This window comes from Rhinoderma darwinii, chromosome 6 (assembly GCF_050947455.1).
Source record: "Rhinoderma darwinii isolate aRhiDar2 chromosome 6, aRhiDar2.hap1, whole genome shotgun sequence".
NCBI classification, from domain to species: Eukaryota; Metazoa; Chordata; class Amphibia; order Anura; family Rhinodermatidae; genus Rhinoderma; species Rhinoderma darwinii.
The window spans coordinates 96,399,351-96,413,642 of NC_134692.1; the positions used below are offsets into that span (position 1 = coordinate 96,399,351).

At 42.7% G+C, this 14,292-nt stretch overlaps 1 protein-coding gene across 2 annotated transcripts in view; it reads left to right on the forward strand.

Annotated features, from left to right (window-relative positions):
• The window catches only part of KATNIP (katanin interacting protein), a 361,314-nt gene that overhangs the window by 297,693 nt on the left and 49,329 nt on the right, over positions 1–14,292 (forward strand). For both annotated transcript variants that reach the window (XM_075830061.1, XM_075830062.1), the window contains 3 exons: positions 43–182; positions 1,580–1,681; positions 6,049–6,209. In XM_075830061.1, the coding sequence (XP_075686176.1) occupies positions 43–182; positions 1,580–1,681; positions 6,049–6,209 (403 nt within the window). The remainder of the gene's footprint in view (positions 1–42; positions 183–1,579; positions 1,682–6,048; positions 6,210–14,292) is intronic.

Consider the following 14,292-nt stretch of genomic DNA (forward strand, 5'->3'; position numbering starts at 1 on the left):
TCCGCAATGTCTACTGTTAGCATTTCTTTAAGTCTTTATTAGATATTGCTGCTTTTCCAGAAAGCATCAATGTTTTAGAAGGTGTGTGTGGAGACATGAGAACACCGGACAAGCTCATTGACAATGTAAATGACACCAATGATGGTAGACACGCATGGATCTCTCCAATTCTCCCTGGTTTGGTAAGTTGCAGCCAATAATGTATTCAGGCATTGTGTTTAGCTCCTAGCACTGACGTCCCTAAAATCAATCTATATCTAATAATCTGGTAAAGTAGCAGGACACTTTACTGCATATTTTAAAGGATAATAACTCACAAGATTCACAAGACATGTTGGAAGAGGACTATTCTGGTCATGATGGAGGCAAATTCTGGTTTTGAGATTCTAATAATACAGGGCTTTATGTGACATAATGAGAATAACTGAAAGAAGTCCCTATAGAGCTCCTTTACACGATATAGTCTCTTCTACAGTAAATATCTTATATATTATATAAAAGGTTGGCTATTTAAGCTTTGGTCTTTAGAGATACATTTTTTTATACGTCTATGAACAAGCTCTCATTTTATGATGTAAAACGCCACCCACATAAGTCTATAGGTCCCCATTGTACCTCGGTATGCAAAAATATCTCTGTCATTTAATTAATATTTACATTCCCAAGTTGTTACATGTTGGCTTCTCAGTGTTTCTCTTCTCAGTAACGCTCCTGACCACCCACTGTGATGGGAACTGTAACACAACATTATTTAAGTGAATGAGGCTTTGTTGCAATTCCCTGCAAAGCGAGGGGGCCGGGAGCATTGATGTGCAGTAGAAAACCCCAAAGGACCTTGGTCTCCTCGTTCTTTGGAATAACGGCGGTTCCCAATTGGACCTTTACAAATGAGAATGTTTTGGGATGTCCCAGCATTATGCCATAACATTCAGTAATGGGAATAACCCTTTAAGAGCTTTAAAGGGGTTGTCTTGGAATGTATAAACTATGGGTTTTTGATCCTTGGAACCCTCACGACCAGCAGAACAGACATTTCATTATTTATCCAGGCACAGCGCCATACATATAGGTGTGGCTGTGCCAGGTACAGTAGAATGAGCGTCAGGCAAATCCACTAACGTATGTATGGCACTGTACCTGGATAAACAATGAAGGGGCTGCGGCACTCCAGACACAGATTCTTCACCTCTAATCAGTGGAGGTCCCAGGGGTCAGTCCCACACAAATCGTATATTGATAGTGTTTCAAGGTTAAGCCATCAGTTAAAAGTCCAGGAAAGCCCTTTTTACTATAATAGGTATTACATTGGGATGTTGTAGTTGCTATGTATGTCGTCTTTGTATTTGCATCTAAAACTATTTCTTAAATGTGGGACTGGCAGTAAATATCCTGAGCAGTCTCCTATATCAGAGTGGATGGCACAAATTAAGTTGATAGGGAGTAGTTTTGTTTTTGTTTTTTTACTGTTTTTGAAGTAGTGATATTGGAAATTCATTAACTGGGTTCTACAGTAGCTCCAATTAAAAAGTAGCCAATATGTAAAAGCTTTTATTTTTAATTGAAAGTATTTGTTCATTAGGTTAATCGTATCTATGTTGTCTTTGATCAACCAACCAAAGTGTCTATGATCAAAATATGGAATTATGCAAAAACACCACTAAGAGGTGTAAAGGAGTTTGGTGTAAGTATTAAACATGATTTTTCAGTTGTAATTATTGTATGGTGACTGAAATGAAGTGTTTTTGTTTTTTTGTTATAAAGAAACCGTGTCAGTGAGCAAATGTGTTATGGGGAATTTTTTTTTTTTATCTCTGTAGCTAATAAGACCTTGTATTTTGTAACACTAGATGTGTATAAATGGAACTCGAAAACGACAGAATTAGATTACCTTACGCAATATGGCTAATATATATATATATATATATATATATATATATATATATACAGTATATATACATATATATTCATGTGTAAATATATATATATGTGTGTGTGTGTGTGTGTATATATACACACACGTGTGTGTGTGCGTGTGTGTATGTATATATATATATATATATATATATATATATATATATATATATATAAAATGTTATTAATTTTTTGGGTTGTAGAAAACCACCTTGTTCACTTTTCTTCTATTTTTTTTTTAGATCCAGACAATAGGTTTGCTTGCTAGAAGACTTATAGTGCTGCTTCTGGCTTAACAAGATTTATTGCACTATGTAATGTCCTATGACCAAGAAGTATCAATCACAAATATTGATTTCTGTCAAGCTGTAAAATAGAAGATCTAAACTTTACCTGCAATTATTAGCACTTTGTCATATTTTTATACATTTTGAGCTATACTGTTATAGTGATGGCATTATGTGCGCTAAGCCATGTATTTTTACTTATTGCTCTTTATCTGCCACCACATTAAGCAAGCAGAATTTAAAGGCGACATTCCCAACTCGTACATTTATGGCATATCTACAGGATACAGGTCTCTCACCCTTCTCCGTCCCTGTGCCTACTTCTCCAGGAAGTTCTCCTCCACTGAGAGAAACTATGACGTTGGCAACCGCAAACTCTTAGCCATTAAATGGGCATTTGAAGAGTGGCGCCACTTCCTGGAGGGGGCTAGGCACCAGGTAACGGTTCTTACTGACCACAATAATCTGGTTTTCCTAGAATCTTCCCGGAGGCTAAACCTGAGGCAAGCTCGATGGGCGTTGTTTTTTACGAGATTCAACTTTGTGGTTACCTATAGGGCTGGGTCAAAAAATATTAAAGCTGATGCTCTGTTGCATAGCTTCATGGCCAGCCCTCCTCCTGAGGAGGATCCCGCTTGTATTTTGCCCCCAGGTATAATCATATCCTCTGTGGATTCAGACTTAGTCTCTGAAATTGCGGCTGATCAAGATTCTGCTCCCGAGAATCTTCCTGAGAACAAGCTGTTTGTTCCCCTGCAATTCCGGCTAAGGTTGCTCAGGGAGGATCATGACTCTGCACTATCTGGCCTTCCAGGCATCCTGGGTACCAAGCACCTCATTTCCAGGACCTATTGGTGGCCTGGGTTGCCTAAAGACGTTAAGCCCTACGTCGGGGCTTGTGAAATTTGTGCTAGGTCCAAGCCTCCCAGGTCCAGACCTGCAGGCTTACTATGTTCTTTGCCCATTCTGCAGAGACGTTGGACCCATATCTACATGGATTTTATCACCGATCTGCCTCCATCCCAAGGCAAGTCGGTGGTGTGGATTGTAGTAGACCGCTTCAGTAAGATGTGCCACTTTGTACCCCTCAAGAAACTACCCAATGCCAAGACGTTAGCTACCTTGTTTGTCAAACACATCCTGCGTCTCCATGCGGTTCCGGTCAATATTGTTTCTGACAGAGGGGTACAATTTGTTTCATTGTTTTGGAGAGCTTTCTGTAAGAAGCTGTAGATTGATCTATTCTTTTGCTCGGCCTTCCATCCTGAAACTAATGGCCAAACTGAAAGGACTAATCAGTCTCTAGAACAATACTTAAGGTGTTTTATCTCAGACTGTCAAAATGATTGGGTCTCCTTCATTCCCCTCGCTGAATTTTCCCTTAATAACCGAGTCAGTAACTCGTCAGGGATCTCCCCCTTCTTCTGCAAATTTGGGTTTAATCCGCGATTCTCCTCTGTTTCACCTGGTGGTTCCAACAATCCCGAGGTAGATGTCGTTCATCGGGAACTGTGCACAGTCTGGGCCCAGGTTCAGAAAAACCTTGAGGCGTCCCAGAGCATCCAAAAAATTCAGGCAGATAAAAGACGTTTAACTAACCCCCTATTTGTAGTCGGAGATCTGGTGTGGCTGTCTTTTATAACTTTGCGCCTTAAAGTTCCGTCCAAGAAATTTGCTCCCCGGTATATAGGGCCGTACAAAATCATTGAGGTCCTCAACCCTGTCTCCTTCCGGCTGGAGTTAACCCCCGTCTTTTCAGATACACAACGTGTTCCATGCCTCCCTCTTGAAAAGCTGCTCCCCATCCTTGGCTACATCGAGGAAACCTCCGGACCCTGTTCTCACTCCGGATGGGGTAGAATTCGAGGTAGCCAAGATTGTGGACAGCAGGATGGTCCAAGGCTCCCTCCAGTAACTGGTCCATTGGAGAGGATACGGGCCTGAGGAGAGGACTTGGGTACCCGCCCGGGATGTTCACGCCGATATATTGCTCAGGAAGTTCCATCTTCAGTTCCCCAACAAGCCAGGCCCACCTAGGAAGGGTCCAGTGGCCCCTCATAAAAGGGGGGTACTGTAAAGGGTTTGTCAGACACAGGTTAATCAGCCTTCATCAGCTCCAAGGTCTGCTAGAGTGACGCGATCTGTTACCACTCAGGCTTGCAGGCTGAGGAGAGGGAGAACCTATCACAGCCTGGCCTAACGGTTCTGGCTGCCGCCCTTGGTCTATTTATACCCTCACTTGCAGCATGTTCCTTGCCTGTGACTGTCTGGTTTCCTGGCTCTGCGATTCCTGCTACTTACCTGATTGACCGCTGTTACTTATTGACGCTGGCTTGCCTGACTATTCTTCTACTCTCCTGGTTTGATTCGGCTCGTTCACCACTGCCTGTTGCTCACGGTGTTTCCGTGGGCAACTACCCCTACTTCCCCCTTTGCTTCTGTGTGCCCTTGTCTTGTGTTGTCTGTCTTGCACTTGCTGAGCGTAGGGACCGTCGCCCAGTTGTATGCCATCACTTAGGACGGGCCTTGCAAGTAGGCAGGGACTGTGTTGCGGGTAGATTAGGGCTCACCTGTCCGTCTCCCTACCCTGATTCATTACACACAGATACATATTCATACACGTGACACAACTTTTTGGGGTGGGAAAGATACCAAAGTGCTACCATAACATAGGAGGATGCAGATTAACTCTTCCGTTCCTTATGGTTAGGCAGAGCACTCAGCGCACAGGAGCGCTCATGTCTGATAACTATCCTCAGCCACATGCAGATTACTCACAGTCTCTGGGTCGCCAATTAGCCATCAGTGACCTAGGCCATGCTGTTTTAATTTAGGCCATTATGCAGTATATATGCCATATTTGTTTCGATGCCAAAACCCAGACCTGGCCAATAATTTTTGTGAAAGGTATGAAATGCTTTGTTGTATATAGTATCTAATTCTGAAGGCTTCTCTGTAATATATTTTCAAGTGATTCCCCCTAATAAAGGTCCTCTTAAGGCCCTTTTACACTGGCCAATTGTCGAGCAAACCATCGTTGACGATAATTGCTCTAGTTCATCTGCTGATACCGTATCGTTTTAAAAAACTGAAATATTGTTGTTGGCAGCACATCACCCTGTGTTAACAGGGAGATGCACTACCGACGTGATAAAGAAATATGGGGACAAGCGATCGGAGTAACGAGCTCTTGTTCCCATACATAACTTCTTGTGACAGGAGCAAACGAGCGCCGATCATTGAGCTGTCTCGTTGATTGACGCTCGTTGCATCGGCCAACCTAGCAGCAATCTGTTAGTCATCAGTATAGGACAATAGACAGACAAGCTGCTTTGCAGTGAGTTTGCATAGTTGGCTTTTCAGGCAATGACCCACTCACTGGGTTTTTAAGAAACATTGAAGATTGGCATGTGATTCTGCAAGACGGGTTATATACGGCTGACAATTTATTATTGTAGCAATGTCTTAAAAATCTAATTCTCTTTTATTGAATATGTATTTCTTCTTTATTATCCTATTTGATTAGGTAATAATCTTGTTTAGTATTTCTCTGAAGTGAATCAGACTTTATATATTCAGTAATAATATTTATGTAGAGAATTGATAGCAGACAGTTTCTTCTACTTCATAGGAGGCATATTTGCAAACCGCGGTTATGACGTTTAACATGATAGATTGATCTAAGACAAGTTTAGAATGTCTTTCAATTCTGTCTTCATTTTCACAATTATTACTTTATAGCCATGTATATTTGCATGTTTTATTATTCGTAATTTTTTACAGTAAAATGTTTTAATGAATTTGTGAGAATTAAATCCCATATTACTGTTATTTCTGGATATTTTGGCAGCTCCTTGTGGATGACCTCCTTGTATACAATGGGATTTTAAATCAAGTCAGCCACATTTCTTGTGGAATACTGCCAACATGTGATCCTGTGATACCATATCATACCATACTCTTTACCAATGATAAGAAAATATCAGAAGCCGAAAAAAGAACCATCTTAAGGTATGTAGAAAGTTCTACTTCAAAAATGTTAGTTTCAAAATCAAACATGATGACTTTGGTTGCATTTTTACTTTTTTTTTTTTTTTTTTTTTTACAGAAGCTACATAAAATTATTTGTACATTGTTTTGACTTGGTATGATGTCAGGCATGAGCTTTCACCACCCAGCATTATTGCCTAATGGTATTTATTCCCCCAAGATTCAAGCAATGCAAATGTTAGGTTACTGTGAAAATACAGGAGATACAAACTTTAGGCTGGGTTCACACGACCTATTTTCAGACGTAAACGAGGCGTATTATGCCTCGTTTTACGACTGAAAATAGGGCTACAATACGTCGGCAAACATCTGCCCATTCATTTGAATGGGTTTGCCGACGTACTGTGCAGACAACCTGTCATTTACGCGTCGTCGTTTGACAGCTGTCAAACGACGACGCGTAAAAATACAGCCTCGTCAAAAGAAGTGCAGGACACTTCTTTCAGACGTAATTTGAGCCGTACTTCATTGAACTCAATGAAGCACAGCTCAAAATTTACGGCTGTCAGAGAAGCCTCGCAAAATGCGAGGAGGAGCAATTACGGCTGAAACGAGGCAGCTGTTTTCTCCTGAAAACAGTCTGTCATTTCAGACGTAAAAGCCTGCTACCGTGTGCACATACCCTTACACTCACCAAGCCACTGTATTTTAGCACCCATGGAGCAAATCTTCTGTAGTATGTCAGGAACCCTTAGGTGATATTAATGAGAGCCAGGAAGTCCAATATTATTAGTCCTCTAACAATATCACTGAGAATCTGGTAAAAAAAATAAATCTTTATTAACTACTATTAAAGTGAACCTACCTATTTAGTGTCGTCAATAAAGTAAGCTCTTGCATTTTTCAATGTATCTTTATTCACTTATTTCCTTTTTTCACTTCTTTTTGTACAGTGTAGGAGAAAATTATATTTCTACATCGAAATTTTCGATGAGTAGATTAGCTGCTGCTGACAAATCCTACAATGGCTTTATTTTTATTATAATTATCACTTATGTACCTTAATACATCTTGCCTTAGCTGCTTAGCACATTAACATCCATATTGTCCAGACTATAGTCTGACATAATGACGAGCAAATACTTGTATTGAGTATTAATATGCACAATGAGTAAAGCACTCTAACTTACTTAATATGATCAGTTAGTCATGTCATCATCAACGATGAGTCCTTTTCATTCTAGAAGCTACCTATTCGGAACCTTGTACAAGCAATACTTTATAGACACGATCTCCGCACTCACAGACTGTCACTCTCTTTTAGACTATAAGGCCCCCTTACATCACATTAATTGCCTTCCATCAGACATATACGTCTGGAGGAATCCTTTCGTATACCTTCGACGGAAGGCTGTAAAGTATCCCTCGGTACATGTATACAGTGGCATATGTCGCCAGAACAGCCCAACCCTTTTCGCAGAGCGCCCGGGGACAATGACACTGGAGAAGGAAGCTCCTGACATCACTGTTCATATATTAACAGAGCCATCTGGAGCTTCCCCAGGGTTGGAGTCCCCTGGCAGAGTGCAACCTAAGGCTTCCTCTGCTTGGGAGCACAGCTCTGGGCAAGCTCCTGACGTCTCTGTCTGTATTTGGACAGCGCCATCACTAGCTTCCCCATGACTGGAGTCCTTGGGCAGAGTGCTTCCTTAGGACAACGGTGGTACCCGTGGCCCTGTGCATGTAGCTCCAGTGACAAAACTGTCCATATATGAACATTTATGTCACTGGAGATTCTCAACGTATAAGTTTAACCCCTTAAGGACGCAGCCTAGTTTGGGCCTTAAGGCTCAGAGCCCATTTTTCAAATCTGACATATTTCACTTTATGTGGTAATAACGTCGGAATGCTTAAACCTATCCAAGCGATTCTGAGATTGTTTTCTCGTGACACTTTGGGCTTCATGTTCGTGGTAAAATTTGGTCGATATATTCAGTGTTTATTGGTGAAAAATTGCAAAATTTAGAGAAAATTTTGAAAAAATTGCATTTTTCAGAATTTAAATGCATCTGCTTGTAAAACAGACGGTTATACCACCCAAAATAGTTACTAGTTCACATTTCCCATATGTCTACTTTAGATTGGCATCGTTTTTTTAACATTCTTTTATTTTTCTTGGACGTTACAAGGCTTAGAACATAAACAGCAATTTCTCATATTTTTAAGAAAATTTCAAAAGCCTTTTTTTTAAGGTACCTCTTGAGTTCTGAAGTGGCTTTGAGGGGCCTATGTATTAGAAACCCCCATAAAACACCCCATTTTAAAAACTAGACCCCTCAAAGTATTCAAAACAGCATTTAGAAAGTTTTTTAACCCTTCAGGCATTTCACAGGAATTAAAGCAATGTGGAGGTGAAATTTGCAAATTTCATTTTTCTTGCTGAATTTCAATATTATTCCATTTTTTTCTGTAACACAGAAGATTTTACCAGAGAAATACTACTAAATATGTATTGTCCAGATTCTGCAGTTTTTAGAAATGTCCCACATGTGGCTCTAGTGCGCTCGTGGAATAAAACACAAGCCTCAGAAACAAAGGAGCACCTAGTGCATTTTGAGGCCTCTTTTTTATTAGAATATATTTTAGGCAGCATGCCAGGTTTGAAGAGGTGTTGAGGTATGAAAGCAATGGAAACCCACCAGAAGTGACCCCATTTTGGAAACTAGACCCCTCAAGGAATTCATTTATGGTTGTTGTTATCATTTTGACCACACCGTTTTTTCACAGCACCTATTTGAATTGGGCTGTGAATTAAAAAAATGATATTTTTTTCCATTAAGATGTAATTTTTGTTCAAAATTTCTTATTTTCACAAGGAATAAAACACCCCATTTTGTTGCCCAATTTGTCCTGAGTGCGGCAATACCCCATTTGTGGTGATAAACTGATGTTTGGGCCCATGGCAGGACTCAGAAGGAAAGGACCACCATTTGGCCTACTGGAGCTTTTCTTGTGCTAAGTCATGTATGCAGAAGCCCCTGAGGTACCAGTACAGTTAAAACCCCCGAGAAGTGACCCCATTTTAAAAACTACACCCCTTAAGACATTCATCTAGTGGTGTAGTGAGCATTTTGACCCCACAGTTATTGTGTAAAAGGTAATGCGCAGCAGATGGTGCAAAGTGAGATTTGCAATTTCCTATGCATATATGCCATTTCAGTGTCTGATATATTGTGCCCAGCATGTGCCACTGGAGACATACACCCCATAAATTGTAATGTGGGTTCTCCCGGGTACGGCAATACCCTACATGTGGCTGTTATTAGCTGCCTGGGCACACGACAGGGCTCAGAAGGGAAGGACCACCATTTAGCCTACTGGAGCTTTTCTGGTGCTAAGTCATGTAGGCAGAACCCCTGAGGTACCAGTACAGTTGAAACCCCCGAGAAGTGACCCCATTTTAAAAACTACACCCCTTAAGACATTCATCTAGTGGTGTAGTGAGCATTTTGACCCCACAGTTATTGTGTAAAAGGTAATGCGCAGCAGATGGTGCAAAGTGAGATTTGCAATTTCCTATGCATATATGCCATTTCAGTGTCTGATATATTGTGCCCAGCATGTGCCACTGGAGACATACACCCCATAAATTGTAATGTGGGTTCTCCCGGGTACGGCAATACCCTACATGTGGCTGTTATTAGCTGCCTGGGCACACGACAGGGCTCAGAAGGGAAGGACCACCATTTAGCCTACTGGAGCTTTTCTGGTGCTAAGTCATGTAGGCAGAACCCCTGAGGTACCAGTACAGTTGAAACCCCCGAGAAGTGACCCCATTTTAAAAACTACACCCCTTAAGACATTCATCTAGTGGTGTAGTGAGCATTTTGACCCCACAGTTATTGTGTAAAAGGTAATGCGCAGCAGATGGTGCAAAGTGAGATTTGCAATTTCCTATGCATATATGCCATTTCAGTGTCTGATATATTGTGCCCAGCATGTGCCACTGGAGACATACACCCCATAAATTGTAATGTGGGTTCTCCCGGGTACGGCAATACCCTACATGTGGCTGTTATTAGCTGCCTGGGCACACGACAGGGCTCAGAAGGGAAGGACCACCATTTAGCCTACTGGAGCTTTTCTGGTGCTAAGTCATGTAGGCAGAACCCCTGAGGTACCAGTACAGTTGAAACCCCCGAGAAGTGACCCCATTTTAAAAACTACACCCCTTAAGACATTCATCTAGTGGTGTAGTGAGCATTTTGACCCCACAGTTATTGTGTAAAAGGTAATGCGCAGCAGATGGTGCAAAGTGAGATTTGCAATTTCCTATGCATATATGCCATTTCAGTGTCTGATATATTGTGCCCAGCATGTGCCACTGGAGACATACACCCCATAAATTGTAATGTGGGTTCTCCCGGGTACGGCAATACCCTACATGTGGCTGTTATTAGCTGCCTGGGCACACGACAGGGCTCAGAAGGGAAGGACCACCATTTAGCCTACTGGAGCTTTTCTGGTGCTAAGTCATGTAGGCAGAACCCCTGAGGTACCAGTACAGTTGAAACCCCCGAGAAGTGACCCCATTTTAAAAACTACACCCCTTAAGACATTCATCTAGTGGTGTAGTGAGCATTTTGACCCCACAGTTATTGTGTAAAAGGTAATGCGCAGCAGATGGTGCAAAGTGAGATTTGCAATTTCCTATGCATATATGCCATTTCAGTGTCTGATATATTGTGCCCAGCATGTGCCACTGGAGACATACACCCCATAAATTGTAATGTGGGTTCTCCCGGGTACGGCAATACCCTACATGTGGCTGTTATTAGCTGCCTGGGCACACGACAGGGCTCAGAAGGGAAGGACCACCATTTAGCCTACTGGAGCTTTTCTGGTGCTAAGTCATGTAGGCAGAACCCCTGAGGTACCAGTACAGTTGAAACCCCCGAGAAGTGACCCCATTTTAAAAACTACACCCCTTAAGACATTCATCTAGTGGTGTAGTGAGCATTTTGACCCCACAGTTATTGTGTAAAAGGTAATGCGCAGCAGATGGTGCAAAGTGAGATTTGCAATTTCCTATGCATATATGCCATTTCAGTGTCTGATATATTGTGCCCAGCATGTGCCACTGGAGACATACACCCCATAAATTGTAATGTGGGTTCTCCCGGGTACGGCAATACCCTACATGTGGCTGTTATTAGCTGCCTGGGCACACGACAGGGCTCAGAAGGGAAGGACCACCATTTAGCCTACTGGAGCTTTTCTGGTGCTAAGTCATGTAGGCAGAACCCCTGAGGTACCAGTACAGTTGAAACCCCCGAGAAGTGACCCCATTTTAAAAACTACACCCCTTAAGACATTCATCTAGTGGTGTAGTGAGCATTTTGACCCCACAGTTATTGTGTAAAAGGTAATGCGCAGCAGATGGTGCAAAGTGAGATTTGCAATTTCCTATGCATATATGCCATTTCAGTGTCTGATATATTGTGCCCAGCATGTGCCACTGGAGACATACACCCCATAAATTGTAATGTGGGTTCTCCCGGGTACGGCAATACCCTACATGTGGCTGTTATTAGCTGCCTGGGCACACGACAGGGCTCAGAAGGGAAGGACCACCATTTAGCCTACTGGAGCTTTTCTGGTGCTAAGTCATGTAGGCAGAACCCCTGAGGTACCAGTACAGTTGAAACCCCCGAGAAGTGACCCCATTTTAAAAACTACACCCCTTAAGACATTCATCTAGTGGTGTAGTGAGCATTTTGACCCCACAGTTATTGTGTAAAAGGTAATGCGCAGCAGATGGTGCAAAGTGAGATTTGCAATTTCCTATGCATATATGCCATTTCAGTGTCTGATATATTGTGCCCAGCATGTGCCACTGGAGACATACACCCCATAAATTGTAATGTGGGTTCTCCCGGGTACGGCAATACCCTACATGTGGCTGTTATTAGCTGCCTGGGCACACGACAGGGCTCAGAAGGGAAGGACCACCATTTAGCCTACTGGAGCTTTTCTGGTGCTAAGTCATGTAGGCAGAACCCCTGAGGTACCAGTACAGTTGAAACCCCCGAGAAGTGACCCCATTTTAAAAACTACACCCCTTAAGACATTCATCTAGTGGTGTAGTGAGCATTTTGACCCCACAGTTATTGTGTAAAAGGTAATGCGCAGCAGATGGTGCAAAGTGAGATTTGCAATTTCCTATGCATATATGCCATTTCAGTGTCTGATATATTGTGCCCAGCATGTGCCACTGGAGACATACACCCCATAAATTGTAATGTGGGTTCTCCCGGGTACGGCAATACCCTACATGTGGCTGTTATTAGCTGCCTGGGCACACGACAGGGCTCAGAAGGGAAGGACCACCATTTAGCCTACTGGAGCTTTTCTGGTGCTAAGTCATGTAGGCAGAACCCCTGAGGTACCAGTACAGTTGAAACCCCCGAGAAGTGACCCCATTTTAAAAACTACACCCCTTAAGACATTCATCTAGTGGTGTAGTGAGCATTTTGACCCCACAGTTATTGTGTAAAAGGTAATGCGCAGCAGATGGTGCAAAGTGAGATTTGCAATTTCCTATGCATATATGCCATTTCAGTGTCTGATATATTGTGCCCAGCATGTGCCACTGGAGACATACACCCCATAAATTGTAATGTGGGTTCTCCCGGGTACGGCAATACCCTACATGTGGCTGTTATTAGCTGCCTGGGCACACGACAGGGCTCAGAAGGGAAGGACCACCATTTAGCCTACTGGAGCTTTTCTGGTGCTAAGTCATGTAGGCAGAACCCCTGAGGTACCAGTACAGTTGAAACCCCCGAGAAGTGACCCCATTTTAAAAACTACACCCCTTAAGACATTCATCTAGTGGTGTAGTGAGCATTTTGACCCCACAGTTATTGTGTAAAAGGTAATGCGCAGCAGATGGTGCAAAGTGAGATTTGCAATTTCCTATGCATATATGCCATTTCAGTGTCTGATATATTGTGCCCAGCATGTGCCACTGGAGACATACACCCCATAAATTGTAATGTGGGTTCTCCCGGGTACGGCAATACCCTACATGTGGCTGTTATTAGCTGCCTGGGCACACGACAGGGCTCAGAAGGGAAGGACCACCATTTAGCCTACTGGAGCTTTTCTGGTGCTAAGTCATGTAGGCAGAACCCCTGAGGTACCAGTACAGTTGAAACCCCCGAGAAGTGACCCCATTTTAAAAACTACACCCCTTAAGACATTCATCTAGTGGTGTAGTGAGCATTTTGACCCCACAGTTATTGTGTAAAAGGTAATGCGCAGCAGATGGTGCAAAGTGAGATTTGCAATTTCCTATGCATATATGCCATTTCAGTGTCTGATATATTGTGCCCAGCATGTGCCACTGGAGACATACACCCCATAAATTGTAATGTGGGTTCTCCCGGGTACGGCAATACCCTACATGTGGCTGTTATTAGCTGCCTGGGCACACGACAGGGCTCAGAAGGGAAGGACCACCATTTAGCCTACTGGAGCTTTTCTGGTGCTAAGTCATGTAGGCAGAACCCCTGAGGTACCAGTACAGTTGAAACCCCCGAGAAGTGACCCCATTTTAAAAACTACACCCCTTAAGACATTCATCTAGTGGTGTAGTGAGCATTTTGACCCCACAGTTATTGTGTAAAAGGTAATGCGCAGCAGATGGTGCAAAGTGAGATTTGCAATTTCCTATGCATATATGCCATTTCAGTGTCTGATATATTGTGCCCAGCATGTGCCACTGGAGACATACACCCCATAAATTGTAATGTGGGTTCTCCCGGGTACGGCAATACCCTACATGTGGCTGTTATTAGCTGCCTGGGCACACGACAGGGCTCAGAAGGGAAGGACCACCATTTAGCCTACTGGAGCTTTTCTGGTGCTAAGTCATGTAGGCAGAACCCCTGAGGTACCAGTACAGTTGAAACCCCCGAGAAGTGACCCCATTTTAAAAACTACACCCCTTAAGACATTCATCTAGTGGTGTAGTGAGCATTTTGACCCCACAGTTATTGTGTAAAAGGTAATGCGCAGCAGATGGTGCAAAGTGAGATTT